The sequence below is a fragment of the Pinus tabuliformis genome, chromosome 7 (assembly GCF_031772625.1).
Source record: "Pinus tabuliformis cultivar Carrire ecotype Pingquan chromosome 7, CPIR1, whole genome shotgun sequence".
NCBI lineage: Eukaryota > Viridiplantae > Streptophyta > Pinopsida > Pinales > Pinaceae > Pinus > Pinus tabuliformis.
In genome coordinates, this window is record NC_142293.1 from 1,319,765,479 (window position 1) to 1,319,783,860 (window position 18,382).

The 18,382-nt window shown below is 38.0% G+C and overlaps 1 protein-coding gene and 1 pseudogene across 1 annotated transcript; both read right to left on the minus strand.

The window, feature by feature from the left end:
* Positions 1-4,959: 4,959 nt before the first annotated feature.
* Positions 4,960-5,792, minus strand: LOC149252429 (expansin-like B1). Its single transcript, XM_089454148.1, has 4 exons — positions 5,735-5,792; positions 5,529-5,635; positions 5,383-5,405; positions 4,960-5,092 (listed from the first exon to the last, which is right to left on the minus strand). The coding sequence occupies exons 1-4, from the start codon at positions 5,790-5,792 to the stop codon at positions 4,960-4,962; spliced, it is 321 nt and encodes a 106-aa protein (XP_089310274.1).
* A 2,875-nt stretch (positions 5,793-8,667) lies between these two features.
* LOC149252430 (expansin-like B1) lies at positions 8,668-9,892 on the minus strand (annotated as a pseudogene).
* Positions 9,893-18,382: the final 8,490 nt, after the last annotated feature.

Consider the following 18,382-nt stretch of genomic DNA (forward strand, 5'->3'; position numbering starts at 1 on the left):
AACTGGCCACCCTCATCCAGTTCAACAGCACTCGGTGGGTGAATAAGACATGTGCGCTCAGCCATCTCAGGAGGAAATTGGGAAACAAGTAATGGTGACTGTTTGACCTTCAACGTGATTGATGGAGTGATCACAGGTAGGAAATATGATGATTTGTGGCAGCACTTCTGTCTGCATGGCTAGCACATGTTTTTGCCACCTCACCACAAATCACGCAGCAACTAAACAAGGCTCGGCTGAAACTCATGAACTGCTGTTCATCTACACTTTCCACATCCTCAACTGAAGTGTGCACAATCGGTTAACCTATCATCCTCCACTGAATTTTTCTACCTGTCTTCGAGATTCTGTTGCGTATCAAGCTCGCTCGGAGGCGCAGGGGTGCTCTACAGGCGTTTCTACAGGAATATGTTCTACAGTAAAGTACAGCAAAGCCTTCCAGAGCAGAAAAGCCTGAGTTTTTCTTCGTCAAATTTGGAGCCTGAAGAGAGATAGGTATCACAAGGGAAAAATATTTTGCAGCCTCACCATTTATTAGATGGACTAACAGAGGTACTGGGAGAGAATGATGAACTTCAAACGCTCAAAGATGGGCTATTTGGAGATGTGTTAAGGTCCACACAGGAGGCCATCATTCTTCCACCATGGATTGTTCTTGCAGTACGGCCAAGGCCTGGTGTGTGGGATTACGTCCGTGTCAATGTTGATGAACTTGTTGCTGAACAGCTTTCTGTGGCTGAATATCTGGAGTTCAAGGAGCACCTTGTGGATGAAAGTGTCAAGGATAAATATGCATTGAAGCTAGATCATTAGCCCTTCAATGAATCTTTTCCTCGCCCAACACGGCCATCTTCCATTGGTAGTGGAGTTCAATTTCTCAATCAGCATTTGTCCTCAAGATTATTCCATGATAGAGAAAGCATGCAGCCCTTGCTGGATTTCCTTCGAGCACACAGCTATAGAGGCCAGAAGTTGATGCTGAATGAGAGAATACAAATTTTTTCCAAGCTACGCTCAGTCTTGGTAAAGGCAGAGGAATATCTTAAAAATTTCCCCAAGAATACACCACATACAGAGTTTGAATACAAATTACAAGAAATGGGATTGGAAAAAGGATGGGGAGACAATGCAGAACATGTCTTGGATATGATTCATTTGCTCTTGGAGACTCTGCAGGCCCCTGATCCATCAACTTTAGAAACATTTCTATGAAGGATTCCTATGGTCTTTAATGTTGTGACTCTTTCACCTCAGGGTTATTTTGGCCAAGAAAATGTTTTAGGAATGCCAGATACTGGTGGACGGGTTGTGTATATACTTGATCAAGTTCATGCATTGGAGAATGAAATGTTGCTGAGAACAAAACATCAAGGATTGGACATCAAACCTGAAATTATTGTGGTGACTCAGTTGATTCCTGAGGCCTATGGTACAACATGCAATCAACAAATTGAAAAAAGCCACAGGAGAAGCAAGAAAGAAAAAGAAGGAAGAAACAGAGAGGAAAAAAAAACAAGTTTAATCCCTGGAAATTGTTGCAGGTTGCAGGAACACCATGCGGAAAGGGGGCCTCCCAACAGAAGCAGAAGGGTCCCTACCAAGTTTCCAGGCATCCTCACATCCATCCCCTCCATGAACACTCATTTTTTCAGGGTTCGGACACAATCTAGTCATGGTTCAACCTTCTACAGGAAGCTACAGGAAGTTCTATATTTCCACCAGAAACATCTTATAGAACCTTTGGGCAGGCCAGAATCGATTATGGAGAGGGATTTGAAGTTTGAGGTCTGTTGAGGAGGCATGCAACCACTCTTTTATTTCATCCTCCACTGGTTTCATCTCCTTTCACCACCATTGCGGCCATCTGATTGAATATACTTGCACAATCATACCAAAGCTGAGAATTCTCTAAGAAAAGGAGCAGGCAGTGGGAAGAAGCAAAGAGAAAAACATGGTTTCATGATCGAGAAGAGGACATCACTTCAGAAACTTGGCATGACAGGGAGGCCACCAGGGCCATCAAAGATGAGGAGATAGATTAGTTGCTCAGAGGATGAGCAACACTTTTAGTAGGGGGTGATGATGAGCCCCAAAAATGGATAATTATTTGGGCTCATTCAACCTCCTAATTCGACTTAATCCACCATTCTCATTAGTTTATTGTATGTTTTTTATTATATTTATGCTAATAGAGTGAATTGGGTTAGTCATTATGCCGACAAGTCTAATGTGTGCTTTGTGTAGCCTTTTTGGTCAATTTGGAGACAAAATCAAAGGTTTAAATGAGCACTTGGCAGCCAAATTCGTGGGAGAACAAGGGAGAGGATTTGTAGGAAGGTGTCCCCTCCATTTATGGGCCCTTACCTCGAATTCTCCACCATCATCTCGGAGTTCAAGGGCCACCAAATCAATTAACACAAGGGCAGCCAAGCAAGTCAAGTAGGACTGCTGTTAACTGCAAGTTTTGGGCAGCTGAGTCCCTAAAGTTTAGGAGGATTGTTGGGGTCCTCAATTTGTATAAATAAGAAGGCTTAGGGCCTCATTTTGGGTTAGCCAGTAGTTAGTCATTTTGTATTCATTTTGTAGTCATTTTGTAGTTCGATTTTTAGGCAGTAGATTAGCTTTGCTTTCAGCACATTTTCAAGTTCTCCTTGTGGACAGTTTTTGGAATGTAACATCTCTTTTGATCAATAAAGATGAATCCAGCTTTGCACCAGCTCTAAATCTCTCTTAGGAGGCTGTAGCTCTTGGGTTTGGGCCCATCTCAAGTGCCCAGTACCTCCTTTGTTTATCTTTATGTGTTTTTGCTGCATTCTTAGAATGAAATATGCTATTTAGATTTAAATCTTGCTTGTTATTTAGATTGCTTTTGATGGTTAAAGTAACTTCTTATGTTTAGAATAGATTGGTAGGATAATAACAGGAAAAAGGCTCCAAAAAAAGGGTCAACAACACTCTCTGTTCCACCTCATCCTTATTTGATTAGGGGCTGGAATTGAAGGAACAGTGTTGCCCCAACAAAAACACTAGTTTGCTTGACCATGCAATCCTTAGTGTACTGTTTCATTTGCAAAAGTTAGTTATGGGTTTAGATCTCTGAAATGTTTCTTTGCATGATTGATGTACATGGTTTTCTTTCCAAATAAAGCTGTTGTTCATTTGTTTTATTAACAGTTAGATTAGATTAGCTAGGACTTCGATTATTTGTAAGACGTTGTTGATTCGGTTAAATGAACATTATGCAGGGCATCTCTACCACTCTCTCATCTACCTAAGCTTCATCAGAGCCATCTGATCCATCTCCTAGCTAGGTTCCTCATCTCACATCTGTCCTTTTGCTCACGTAACCCTACCTTTTGTGCAATCATTGTTTCAGCCTTCTTTGAGCCAATTTAGCCATCTACACCTCCTCACCACTCCATCCACCAGTCCCTGGGCCACTTCAGACCCCTATCCTACCTCCATATCCATCCATGCATCTTCCCTCACTCACCCATCCTCCAAAATACAATTTCTAAACATCCTGTAGAAATTTTTGAACATCCTGTAGAAATTCCTGAAACATCCTGTAGAACCCCTGCAGACTTCCTGTAGAAGCTCACGAATGAGGTTTCTTGACAGCCAAACTCTGTGAAACTCTCTGGAAGGGTGTTAGGGACTCCTTAGACCCTCTCTGAACCTTCGCAACCTTTTCCAAGCATTTCTCCTCCGTGATCCACCCCTGCACAGTAAAAAAATAGTGAAAGCATATGCATGATGAAACTGACAACTTATTCAAAAATACAAAAAGATGTTTTCTTCAGATAGTGATAACTTAGACACATGCATTTTACCTTCCTAGAAGTCAATGGCATCTCTTTCAGTAGCTTGTATCCTCTTTTTCGCATCAGTAGGGCTAGCTGGTAAAATTAGGGTTTGCTAGGGTTTGCATTTCCTTTCCACTTTCAGTTTCTTTCTGCAAGTAGATTAGCCTCCTTTGAGTTAGCTTTCATCCATCAGTGAAAAATCTTCTTCTGAGAGCTCATAGAAGTTGGCTTAAGCTCCTAGCGGACTTGTGCCAGCTGACCAAGTGACAGCTGCGGCAAGAGCTAGTACGTGTGCATACAGCACCGTCGCTTCCAAGTTTGTTACGAACTACCGGGTTGATAAAATTAAAGAAGGGAGTTCCAGGAGTTGCAGCATTATTGCTGCAATACTGGGGCCCACCAATAGGCAATAATATCAACATCTCACATGGTTTCTTTGTCGATGACGTATTGATTATGGGTTATTAAATGTGAAATATAGCTTTTTGCGGCACTAATGAAAGACTGTTGTTTTGTTTGTACATGGATGCCTAGCCATAAGGCATAAACAGTGTCCTCTACGAGGATGGACTCGACAAATCCATGCTGAACTCTGTCTCTTCCTCGTTAGATGGTGTTGTCATTTTTATTATTACATAATCCTCATATCATGTTGGCATCTTTTTACTGTCTGATGTGGCATCGGTTCTATCTATTTTCATATCGAGTTTTTTCCCACATAATATATCAGTGAATATATGCACTATCTTGTTATTTTTTGATGTAGGGCGCTTGTATCTACAGCTACCCTCTTACCTCTGCCAATTTAGATATGTTTCTTGAATATTCTTTTTTCTTATAAAAGGTTTTACTTGTTGTATATGGACTTCTCCCCTTGTACTGCAGAAATTATCATCACAAAGGTGATTTGTATATTCCAACATTTCTAGCAAGACTTATGTTTGAACATTAGATGGCATATGTACATCTCATTTTTCTGATATCAATATAAAATTATGCTTTTTTCGCACTGAGAAATAAATAAATAAATAAATATATCTGATTGTTGTGCTCATCACCATGAATTTTATTTTTAATTGGGAGGACTAATTTAATTACCATAGATAAGTAGGAATGCAAAGAGAAATAAGTTGATTATTATGTAAATAACTACCTATCTGCCTTGAATAGCCAGAACGTCTTTTTGGCTTACCTGATACAAAAATATCAATGCCAAACACTCTGCAAAGTTGCTACTGCTATCGATCTTAAACATGAGATTGTAGCCCTCGTATTGGCAAGGTATCCTGAAAACAAGTCATCAAATTCGGTGAATTCTACTGTATGTGTGTGTTTATATACGTTATTAATCTACTAATTCCAATTATATGCACCGTTTATACTCAATGTCCACGCCCCCAACGATATGATCAGTTGGTTAGCTTTCCCTCTGCACGCAAACTGAGAGTAGGCATGAAGGCTCACGATGAAATCAGTTTGGTCGCCTTGCCTATAATCTATGGGATATTTATTGGTACATCTTACCTATCATTTTCACTCCTTCGCTTCTGCAGAGATCTTTATTGGTACATCTTACCTATAATTTTCATCAATATGAATCTGTCACACTAAAATTAAAATTCATCCATAAACTTAAGATTGAAAAATCAGGTGATGAAAGTGGATAATTATGGTAGAATTTGTAGTAGCAAGTTATGAAATAGTTTTGATGATGATGGTTACCTTGTAGCAGGCACTGCATCCAATGCCATTTCTGTATAATTGAGAGACGGCAGCTACATCACCTCCATTCTGATTTTTGTGACAAAACCCATATCCACACGCTCCACCTGCAATCACATTAATAGATACATATATCATCCCTTGTACATAAATTGATAGGATAATAGCAATAATATAGATTTGTGTGCATTGATGCATGCATTTACCTTCGGTTCCCAGGCCATCTGCACTACTATAGTATGCGGCTCTGGATGTTATTAACATTAATATTGATAAATAGGAATAATAATATTTATTTTCTAATAATTAATAATAATAAATATTAATAAAATTTAAAAAAATTATTCACTTTAACACTATAATTAAAATTATTGATTAAAAATATTAATAATGTGAATAATATTGCTAATATAAAATTATTAATAATTAATAATAATAAAATTTTATTATTTACATAATAATAAAATTTTAATTAATATAATAATCTAATCTATTCAAAACAACAGGTTATGGAACTAGCATAAAATTTAAATTAGGTTTAATGTGTATATTGTTACAATATTGAGTTTATAGTAAAGTTTAAGTTAGATTTAAAAATAATAATAATAACAACAATAGAAACTAAGGAAGAGGCAAAGAAAGAATCCCACAAAAAGAAAATAGAGACAAAGAAAGAAGAAGAGCTGGAAGTGCAACAGAAGGAAGCTCTCATTACAGAGAAGAAGGAACAAAACCAATGTGGTTCTACAAATATTTTTAATTCCAATGTTGATTTTCAGTGTGCAGGTAAACAAAATGATTATGAAGAAGAATGAAATTTCCTTGAAGCATGGCTTGCAACACCATGCCTTGAGAAAGTTTGCAGAGCAGTTGCAGAACACCATGCCTTGAGAAAGTCTGCAGAGCAGTTGCAGAAATGAACCTTCAAGACAACATTAATGATGAACAAATTAATGAAATTTTCACGTATTGGAATTTTGAAGAGATGAAGTTATATTATGGTTTGATGTTGCAGCAGATTGATGATGAAAAATGCACTACAAAAGATAATATGTGGCAGCAACCCACATACAACTCATTTTTTGAAGAAGTCCGAGATATTCTCTGACACCTTGGAAAAATGGAAGACTTGCACTCGCAAATGAAGAAACTGAGGTTTGAAGGATACAACAAAGAGAAAAAGTTGAAACAATTAAGAGGCTATAGGATCTGGAAAAGGAGAAGAAGAAAATTTGAAATCAATTTTTAAATTGTAAACCTAGCTAAGACACAGACCAACAGGTATCTTAATTGAATTTTTTATGTGGTTGTAATTAAGGGGGAGTGTTGGAGAATCTAATCCCAACCACCTGCTAGGTGTCAAAACCATCCCTCCAAGTGTCCTAGTTCAATTTCACTTAGTCCACTTTAAGTCGAGTTTAACTCTAGTAATTTATTACTGATGTTTCCAATGTATTCTTATTTACGTGATTTGTAATACTAAGAAGAGCAACTCCTGTGCTCCATAGTTTTGTTCCCTTCAATTTTTGTCATTGAAGTCAACTTGGGGTACTTTAACAATATTTTTTATTAATATAGATCCACATACACAATAAAATATATAGGTGTTGGACACTACATATAATTATAGACACTAAATTTCGGTATGTATGTGACACTAAGAGGCTCAACAACATTAGTGAACTCCCCCAGCTTGACTGTCTACAAATTAGGTTTCCATATAAAAAAGGCTGCGGATTTATGGAACAATCATGTCATTCCGGATTTCCACACTTGGAATGTGGAAACAAATGTGTTGAGCCACTGAGTTGCGTGGGAGGCGATAACACCTTCAGTGGACACGATCAGAACCATGAGGAGTGGATGATGGCCACCAATGTAATAGCAGCCAATGAGAGGCTAATTTCAATTTACAACTCCCACAATGTTCTCCTTTATGATATAATGACCACTGAATATTTGCTCAACAACTAACCACACCACTTGCGTTATTGGTTGCTAGTTAGTGAAATCATCGCATGTACAATTTGCTAAGTAATGACATTGTTTAATCATCAAAGGTTTTGGAGTTTTTGTTCGAATTTGTAATTGTTTTTGTCAAATATTTATTTTTGTTATTTAAATTAGGTTTTAGCTATATATATTTTTTTTTCCAGATAAGAAAAAATGTTGATTTTATTATATAGACAGTAAAATCAGTACATTGAGTTCCATGTGGATGCGTCATATGAAGTGTATATTGTTTTTCAATATATTAGTAGCCCAAGGGAAATGTCAAAATAGTTGTTGTCCAGAGAGAGTACATACCATGCCTCCATAATAAAGGTCATAGCCAAAACAAAAAAGAAGGGAGTACATATATCATAATCTTCCAAGATATAGTCCAAATGTATGATGAAAACATGTGCCCATTGTGCAGCTTATGGTGGACACAACACAAGAAACAAAATAAGTGGAGGAAATAGTGGAGGCAAAGGTCAGGGAAATGGTGTAAAACCTGCATCTATCTAGCATCCATCCACCTCCAGAGTGATATGAAACCCCTCCAGTGATTCAAGGAGAACTTGCTTAGGTAAAGAATCTGCAACAGTGTTGTGTTCTCTATGTGAGTGTTGAATAGAAACGCCCAATAGTGTGTTCTACAGGTTCTTGATGTGCATCAGCCAGCCCTAAAGATGTGGATGTGAAATGTGTGAGGATCCCAAGATATGATTGATGATGGCTTGGGAGTCTCTGTATATGTTGATGTTGTGGATGTCTAGAAACTCTGGGAATAAAATTATACATATAATAAATAACATTAATTTTTTTTAACAGGAGACAAATGATTGTCGGCCTCTTTTATTTTTTATTTTTTCTGATTTTAGAAAGTACAATGTATTAACCTTATACAACTAAGAAGCAACTCTGATTTTTAGAATCAAGAAGCAACTTCGAATCTAGAACACTCGAACTCCAAAATTCCTTTAGACATTCCATATAGAAATGAAACCTATTAATAACAGATATTGCAGTCGGTAATATCTTAACATCAAAAACTAAATTATCAAACATCCTAACTTCACACTTTCTTTCTTACCACTTTCTTTCTTACCAGACTACAATTTATGAGGATAGCAAGCCAAATCTACACCATGAGTTAATTGAGCTGAATGCCGGAGTCGTATATGGCCCCTGCCTTCCAGTTCGACACCCATTCCTCTCTCTCCCCATCACTAACCAGAAAACGAAGAGAAAGAGCGCCCCTCGGAGGTGTTACTACGTCCCACACGGCCCCGTGGCTTCGGTACATAGCTTTCCAGTCGTACGATTCCTCCTGCGTTGCATTACATTACATTATATTACATCATTACATCTGCAACCGGGCTCGGTAATTGTCAATGAACTTTTCAGTGTTAATTAGGAAGACTAATTTAGTTAGCATAGATAACTAGGAATGCAAAGAGAAATATGGAAATAACTACCTGTCTGACTTGAATAGCCAGAACGTCTTTTTGGCCTGCCTGATACCAAAATATCAATGCCAAGTACTCTGGAAAGTTGCTACTGCTATCGATCTTAAACATGAGATTGTAGCCCTCATATTGGCAAGGTATCCTGAAATCAAGTCATCAAATTGGTTGAAATATTCAACTCTGCGTCTGCGTGTGTTTATTTACGTTATTAATCTACTAATTCCAATTCTATGTACCGTTTTTACTCGATGTCCACCACACCCAACGATATGAGTTGGCTAACTTTGTCTGGACGGCCAAGCTTCGAATACCCGAGTTCGGTCGCCTTGCCCATAATCTGTCACAACAATTTTCACTCCTTCGCTTCTGCAGAGATCTTTATTGGTACATCTTACCTATAATTTTCATCAATATGAATTTGTCACACTAAAATTGAAATTCGTCCATAAAATTAAGATTGAAAAATCAGGTGATGAAGGTGGATAATTATAGTAGAATTTGTAGTAGCCACTTATGAAATAGTTTTGATGATGATGGTTACCAACTTACCTTGTAGCAGGCACCGCATCCGGTTCCATTTCTGTATAACTGAGAGACAGCAGCTACATCACCTCCATTCAGACTTCTGCCAAAGAACCCATATCCACACGCTCCACCTGCAGTCACATTCATAGATACATATATCATCCCTCGTACACAAAATGATAGGATAATAGTAATAATATAGATTTGTGTGCATTGATGCATGCATTTACCTTCGGTTCCCAGGCCATCTGCACTGCTATAGTATGCGGCTCTTGATGTTATGTACGGTTCTGCTCTTGAGCCGAGATACATGACAAGGTTCTGCAATAACAGAATGTAAAGCAGGAGGCTGTAAGAGCATCCGACAGCCATTGGGGAAGCCATTGAGGTAAATACAAGACGAGGGACAAATTTTGGAAATGCTTAGAGAGAGGATACTCCGATTGAGGAAGAAAGCTGCAATGGAGCATCAATCTACTATAGTGGAGATAGTATTTATAGGTAGCAAACCCTTGTCAATGAGGATAGTATTTATAGGTAGCAAACCCTTGGCTGAAGAGAAAGTCAAATTGTAAGGATAAACTGCGACGACATGGAATTCTACTAACACTCGTTTACCTTCCGGACATGGTAATCTGCGGGCATTTTTATATTGAAAGCCGTCAAATTGTTATATAAAACCGCAGGCGTTTTTATAATTCTCAGGGTAATCCCCTAGGATTTTTATAGTTTTTATATGGAAATCGTTGAACTCTAGAAGTCAACTTGGGGTACCTTAACAAGATTTTCGATTAATCCAGATCCACATACACAATAAAATAATATATAGGTGCTAGACACTAAATTCCCACTAAATGTAGCCACTAAATTCCCGTACGTAGGTGGCACCAAGAGACTCGACAACATCAGTAAACTCGCCCAGCTTGGCTTTTGCAAAGTTAGGTTTCCAGATAAAAAGTTTTGGAGCCCTCTTCTTTTCATAAAAATCACAATTTTTCTATAGCTTGTTTGGAAAAATAAAAATGTGATCGGGGAAAACCTCCAAGTGAGGCACTGTTCTGGCCGAGGTTACTGTGTACTATGTGGAAATGTTGTGGAAGATAATATTCATCTCTTCGGAATTTGTAATGAGGTCTCTATTCTATGAAATTATTTGGAGCATAAAAGTGGCCACCTGGAATCGTACATTTGCGATATAGAATTTTGGTTGACATCCCTGCGATTCTCATTTGGGAAATATGGAAATGGCGCAACATCATATTCGACAATCATAGGGACCTTGAGTCGATTGTGCTGACGAGAATTATTCAAAATTCAAAGTCGCTTTTACAATCCACCCCAAAAGAACAACGCACTCACCAATTGGAAATTCTAGAGATGGTATATCCGATTGGTTGACATCCCTGCCATTTTCATTTAGGAAATATGGAATGGCCCAACAACATCATATTCAACAATCATAGGGACCTGGAGTCAATTGTGCTGACGAGAATTATTCAAAGGTCAAAGTCTCTTTTACAATCCACCCAAAACAACAACCCACTCGCCCTTGGAAATTCTCGAGACCCCAAAACAACAACCCACTCGCCCATTGGAAATTTTGGAGATGGTATATCCGACCGGTTACTTTGATTGGGCTTCACAAGATCACAAATGTGGATCGGATTCATCATCCATATACATTTTGAGTTATCATACCATGTTCACTGGGGCGCTGGCACTGGAACCAACACAAAGGCGGAAGTGATGGCTCTGTGGGGAATGTTATGATTCACTAAATTTGTAGACATTCAAAACTTACATGTTTTGGGTGACTCCAAGATTGTCATTCGCTGCGTTGGTTCACATGCTAATATCCATAAATCCTCTCTACAACGTTGGCTAAAGCAAATCAAAGAAATTTGGAGTTCCCTCAATAATCTCTCAATACAACACATTAGCAGAAATTAAATTCTGAGGAACTTGATGGTTTTCATGTGATCTTTAAAATGAAATGCAGGAGACATGGCACGAAGCTAGGATTTTCCCAATTCCTGGATAATACTTGGATAATGCTATGCTACTCCTAAAATTTTCCTTTTTTTGAAGATAGGGAGATGAACAATTTACATAATATATCTTTTTTTTTGTGAATTCCATGGGAACACCTTAACAGCGCAGATGGTTGTTTCAACAATATTTTTGTAAGACGATAGAAAACTCTATTTCGTATGATGTCTGAAAAATCTATTTGTAGACTTGGAATCTAAAGACTTGTAAGTAAAAAAAAGAAAGACTCTGACAAATGTAGAGATTTCATCGGACTTTTAATTTCATGAAAATAGAATATTCAACTTAACAAAAAACAAGGACACGATAGATAACCGCAGGAAGTCTAAGCCTCAAAGAGAGTTTGGAATGATATATTTTGATTTACTTTTGAAAAGTATAAAGATTTCATCATATTTTTAGTTTCATGTGTTTAAATTGTAATTTCAACTGCGCGACAGTTGAACCCGCGCAGCATTTAATTCACCAAAACAGCTCAGGAAAACCGGCTACCTTATCGGACCGCTTTTCGTCAGCAAGTGGTTTCCGTACAAACTCATCCGATGCAATCAATTTTGGACGCGTGTCAACTGTACGTTTTCATAACCACCCTTCCATCGGGACATAACGTTCAGCAAGTAAGGGGCATCCGATATTGTTCTGAACCGTTTGATTTGAAGGAAAATTGTCCACCGTCCGATTAATCCAAAGCTGCATTCAGGCCTAGAGGGAATGACATTGCGTAAATTTTTGGGTTGACCGCCGTTTATTTCAGTCAAGTAATTAAAGTTATTTACTCCGGTTCGTAGGATATTGGTAAAACTTTTAATTTTAATGTTTTTTTATTCCTTCGGAGGTATGGGCATAGTAAAACATATTTACGTGTGGTGTTTTTCGATGTATTTGCATATGCATCGTATGATATTTTTTTTGTTCAGTTGACTTTTGTGAAAAAAGGTGGAAACGCACACCGAGTCTATTGTTGTTGGAATGCACTGCAGTGCATAAGAAACATATATTTTTTGAGTGGGGTGACCAGTATGTGATTGAAGCAGTATACGCACAGCAGTGCGAAACCAGAGCATATCGCATATAGTATGAAATGAAGCTGTAGAACGCACAGCAGTGCGCGGGTGTAATGTATTAAGTGCTGAAAGTTTTTTGTAATATGCAAAGTGCATAATGTGATTTTTATTTTTACAAGCAGTATATGTAAAAGGTCTTTACAGCAGTAAATGTAAACAAAATTTACACACAGCTGTGTAAATTTTTTTTTAAGGAGACAGAGTGATTTTGTTGAAATGTTTTTTTTGGTGAATCCCTCTGAGAGAAAGAGGATGAATTTTGTATCAGGCATTTTATTTTAATGAATACAAAGCTTTTGTGGGTGTGTGTAATACTCTGTTCTCAGAAATCAATTATAGCTTCCCTGTGTTAAGATCCTGGAGAGAAACAGAGCATTGTCTTTGTGTTCAATTTGTTTGTTTTTGGGATTTTACCAGATAAATCCCCAACAGTGGTATCGGAGCAGATCCAGGCTCTTTAAAGGTGTTAAAGAAGCTGAAGGAAGGAGTTTTTTTTTGCTGCAACAACTTCTCCAGCAAAGTGAAGTCTCAGGCAAAAGAATCCAGGTATTCCTCAAAGTTTTCTTTGTGTTACTGCTGAAGAAACAATCAGTGTTTTAAATACACAGTCAAGGATTTAGAAGCATAGCTTAGAATGCAAGGAATCGCCAGCACAAGCACTAGTATGGGTATGTTTAATACCCAGCTCCCACAGTTTAATGGGAAAAACTATGACTATTGGGCAATAACCATGAGAGCCCTGTTTGCCTCACAAGATTTATGGGAACTTGTTGAAGATGGATTTGAAGAACCAACAGATGAAAATGAATCTAATAGATTAACTTAGGCAGAGAAAGACCTATTGAAGAGCAATAGGAAGAAGGATTCAAAAGCCCTTGTATTTTTGTATCAAGCAGTGGACCAGAGTGTGTTTCCAAGGATAGCAGCAGCTAAGACATCCAAAGAAGCATGAAAAACTCTCAAGACAGCCTATCATGGCATGGAGAAAGTGAAGACAGCAAAACTACAATTGCTGAGGAGAGATTTTGAGAATCTGAGCATGAAGGAGTCAGACAATATTGACTCATTCTTCACACATGTAATTGGTCTGGTCACACAGATAAGGACTCATGGAGAGACTCTTGAAGAAAGGAGGATTGTGGAGAAAATATTGAGAGTCTTACCCTCAAGGTTCCATGTGATTGTCACCACCATAGAAGAGACAAAGGATCTCTCAAACTTTTCAGTTGATGAACTACATGCATCACTGATAACACATGAACAGAGGTTGAGTAGAAATGAAAACTCATCTCTAGAGCAAGCCTTCAAGACCCAGATGTCCTTTGGAAGAGGAAGAGGTCAAGGCAGAGGAAACAAGAGAGGAAGAGGCAGAAGCCAAAACAGAGGTGGAAGGAACAGTCCAGCAAATGCTCAAGGAAGAGGCAGCAATTCAAATCAGAACCAAGGCCAAGGCAGCAGCCAACAAAGAGGACAATATCATGCTCAAGGACAAAGGTATGAAAAATCCAATGTCCAATGTTATTATTGTAAAAAATATGGGCATTATGCCAATGAATGTAGGAAGAAGCAGCATGATATGAATAATAGATCAAATGCAAATATCACTAGAGAAAATATCAGCCAAGATAATGTGCTTTTAGCTTGTAACATGGCTGAAACAAACAGTGATGATATATGGTTTCTAGATTTCGGTTGTAGCAACCATATGACAGGAAACCTAGCCTTGTTTTCCAATTTAGATCAGAGTGTGAAGTCACAAGTCACACTTGGGACTGATAGTAAAATTTCTGTTATGGGAAAAGGAGAAGTTAAAATATTTACAAAGAAAGGTGAAAAGAAAACCATAGCAGATGTCTATTATGTTCCTGGAATGAGATGTAACCTCTTGAGTATTGGACAACTTGTTCAAAAGGGGTACAATGTTTTCTTTGAGAATGATGTATGCACCATCATGGATAGAGCACCCAGCAAACGATGTATTGCTGAAGTGAAGATGACGAGGAACAGGATGTTCCCTCTCAGAATAAGGGCAGATTTGAGAAACAAAGAAGTAATTGCAGCAGTTACCCAAGAGGCTTTCCAAAGCGTACCAAAGGATGAAAATTGGTTGTGGCATTTGAGATTTGGACATCTCAACTTTGGAGGTCTTAATTTGTTGAACATAAAAGGAATGGTAAGAGGATTACCATTGATAGAGAAACCGGACAACCTTTGTGAAGGTTGTATCTTGGGGAAACAACATAGAGAAAGTTTTCCATCAGGCAAAAGCATAAGGGCAAAAGCACCCTTAGAAATTATCCACTCAAATTTATGTGGACCAATGCAAACCCCATCATTAGCAGGCAGCCAATATTTTCTAACATTCATTGATGATTTCACCAGAAAAACTTGGGCTTATTTCTTAAAGAATAAAAGTGAAGTGTTTGAAAATTTTCAAAATTTCAAAGCACTTGTGGAAAATCAAAGTGGGCTGCGCATCAAAGTTTTGAGAACTGATAGAGGAGGTGAGTATATCTCTAAGGAATTCCTACGGTTTTGTAGAGAAAATGGAATTCATAAGCAGTTTACAGCTAGGTACACCCCGCAGCAAAATGGAATTGCTGAAAGGAAGAACAGGACAATCATGGATATGGCGAGGAGTATGCTAAAGGCAAAGCATTTGCCAAATGATTATTGGGTTGAAGTTGTACATTGTGCAATATATATTTTGAATAGATGTCCTACAAAAGCAGTGATGAACAAAGTGCCGGAAGAAGCATGGAGTGGGAGAAAGCAAGGAGTCACCCACATGAAAGTTTTTGGATGTGTGGCCTATGCACACATTCCAGATCAGCTAAGAAATAAGTTGGACAGCAAAGGGGAGAAATGTATTTTCATTGGATACAGTGAGGAATCCAAGGCTTACAGGTTGTATATCCCATCTACCAATAAGTTTTTTGTGAGTAGAGATGTTCAGTTCATTGAGGAGGAAGCTTGGGATGGAAGCATAGAGAAAACAGTGAATGTTAAAAACTGTTTGTCTCATGATGAAGATGATGAGGAGATGGCTGAAATACATCCCCAAACAGCAGCGCCAACACAAGGACAGCAAGGAACATCCTTGAGGAGAAATGAAAGTGCTTCTCCAAGCACACCACAAGGAAGAAATTCAAGTGCATCTTCAAGCACTTGCACACTGAATGAAAGAGGTAAGAAATTCAGAAATTTAAATGATATTTATGATGAAGGAATGAATTCCTTGTTTGCTTTGTATTGTCATGTTGATGATCCTATTCATTTAGAAGATGCAATTAAAGATAGGAAATGGATAGAAGCTATGGATGAGGAGATGAATGCCATAGAAAGAAACAAGACATGGGATTTGGTTGAGCTACCAAAAGGTAAAGAAGTCATTGGAGTTAAATGGGTTTACAAGACCAAAAGTAATGCTGAAGGCAAGATAGAAAGGCACAAGGCAAGACTGGTTGTCAAGGGATACAAGCAGCAGTATGGGAGAGATTATGAGGAGACTTTCGCATCGGTTGCAAGAATGGAAACCGTGAGAGCAGTGTTGTCCATAGCAGCTCAAAACAAATGGAAAGTTTACCAAATGGACGTGAAGTCAGCATTCCTAAATGGAGTGTTAATGGAAGAGGTTTACATTGAACAACCTCTAGGCTATGAGAAGAAAGGCCAAGAGCACAAAGTGTGCAAATTGAAGAAAGCTCTTTATGGGCTGAAGCAAGCGCCAAGAGCATGGTACAGTAGGATAGATTCCTATCTACTGGAAAATGGATTTGAGAAGTGTGAGGGAGAACCCACCGTCTACATCAAAGAAAATGATGGTAAAATTTTAATTGTTGTGTTGTATGTTGATGATGTTATTTTTACAGGTAATGATGACTACCTCATTAAAAATTTCAAATCAGTCATGAAAGAAGAATTTGAGATGACTGACATGGGTTTGCTGAGATACTTCTTAGGAATAGAAGTAGATCAAAATGAAAATGGAATTTTTATCTCACAGGCAAAATATGTAAATGAAGTGTTGGACAGATTTAATATGCAGGAGTGCAAGGCAGCAATCACTCCCACAGTAATGGGATTAAAACTCAGCAAAGAGGACAGCAACAAGGATTTTGATCCTAGCTTGTACAAGAGCATAGTTGGCAGCCTCATGTATTTAACTGCAACTAGGCCAGACATAATGTTTGCTGTTAGTTTAATTTCCATATTCATGGAGAGGCCAAAGGAAGCACATTGGCAGGCAGCAAAAAGAATTATGAGGTATGTTAAAGGTACTAAAAGGTTTGGCATTTTGTACAATGTCTCAGAATGTCCAGATTTAGTTGGATACACTGATAGTGATTGGACTGGAAGTGTATATGATTGGAAAAGCACATCCGGTTATGTTTTTCACATGGGTTCAAGAGCCATTTCATGGACTTCTAAGAAACAGCCTATTGTGGCATTGTCTACAGCAGAGGCTGAATATGTGGCAGCTACAGCAGCAGCATGTCAAGCAGTTTGGATGAGAAGAATGTTAAGGAGCTTAGGCTAAGAGCAGGCAAAAGCAACGGTGATTTTTTGTGACAATAACTCAGCTATTGCATTATCAAAGAATTCAATGTTTCATAAGAGAACAAAACACATTGACACAAGGTTTCATTACATCAGGGAATTGGTAAGCAATGGAAAAATTGTTTTAGAACATTGCAGGACTCAGGAACAAGTAGCAGACATTTTGACAAAGCCATTGGACCAGAAAAGATTTGAATTTTTGAGGAAGTGTTTGGGTATGACTGATAACCCAACAGTTGAAATTAAAGGGAGTGTTGAAATTGTAATTTCAACTGCGCGACAGTTGAACCGCGCAGCATTTAATTCACCAAAACAGCTCAGGAAAACCAGCTACCTTATCGGACCGCTTTTGGTCAGCAAGTGGTTTCCGTACAAACTCATCCGATGCAATCAATTTTGGACGCGTGTCAACTGTACGTTTTCAAAACCACCCTTCCATCGGGACATAACGTTCAGCAAGTAAGGGGCATCTGATATTGTTCCGAACCGTTTGATTTGAAGGAAAATTGTCCACCGTCCGATTAATCCAAAGTTGCATTCAGGCCTGGTTGACGGCCGTTTATTTCAGTAAAGTAATTAAAGTTATTTACTCCAGTTCGTAGGATATTGGTAAAACTTTTAATTTTAATGCTTTTTTATTCCTTCGGAGGTATGGGCATAGTAAAACATATTTACGTGTGGTGTTTTTCGATGTATTTGCATATGCATCGTATGATATTTTTTTTGTTCAGTTGACTTTTATGAAAAAAGGTGGAAAACACACACTGAGTCTATTGTTGTTGGAATGTACTGCAATGCATAAGAAACATATATTTTTTGAGTGGGGTGACCAGTATGTGATTGAAGCAGTATACGCACAGCAATGCGAAACCAGAGCATATCGCATATAGTATGAAATGAAGTTGTAGAACGCACAACAGTGCGCGCGTATAATGTATTAAGTGCTAAAAGTTTTTTGTAATATGCAAAGTGCATAATGTGATTTTTATTTTTACAAGTGTGTGTAAATTTTTTTTAAGGAGACAGAGTGATTTTGTTGAAATGTTTTTTTTGGTGAATCCCTCTGAGAGAAAGAGGATGAATTTTGTATCAGGCATTTTATTTTAATGAATACAAAGATTTTGGGTGTATGTAATACTCTGTTCTCAGAAATTAGTTATAGCTTCCCTGTGTTAAGATCCTGGAGAGAAACAGAGCATTG

What these genes read in the sequence shown, in the direction of transcription:
- LOC149252429 (XM_089454148.1), bottom strand. Translation starts at nt 5,792, where the DNA reads ATGTTAATAACATCCAGAGCCGCATACTATAGTAGTGCAGATGGCCTG. An exon ending in AGATGGCCTGGGAACCGAAG is followed by an intron (nt 5,636 to 5,734) that starts GTAAATGCATGC and finishes ATGTGATTGCAG; the next exon opens with GTGGAGCGTGTGGATATGGG. An exon ending in GATGCAGTGCCTGCTACAAG is followed by an intron (nt 5,406 to 5,528) that starts GTAACCATCATC and finishes TTAGTGTGACAG; the next exon opens with ATTCATATTGATGAAAATTA.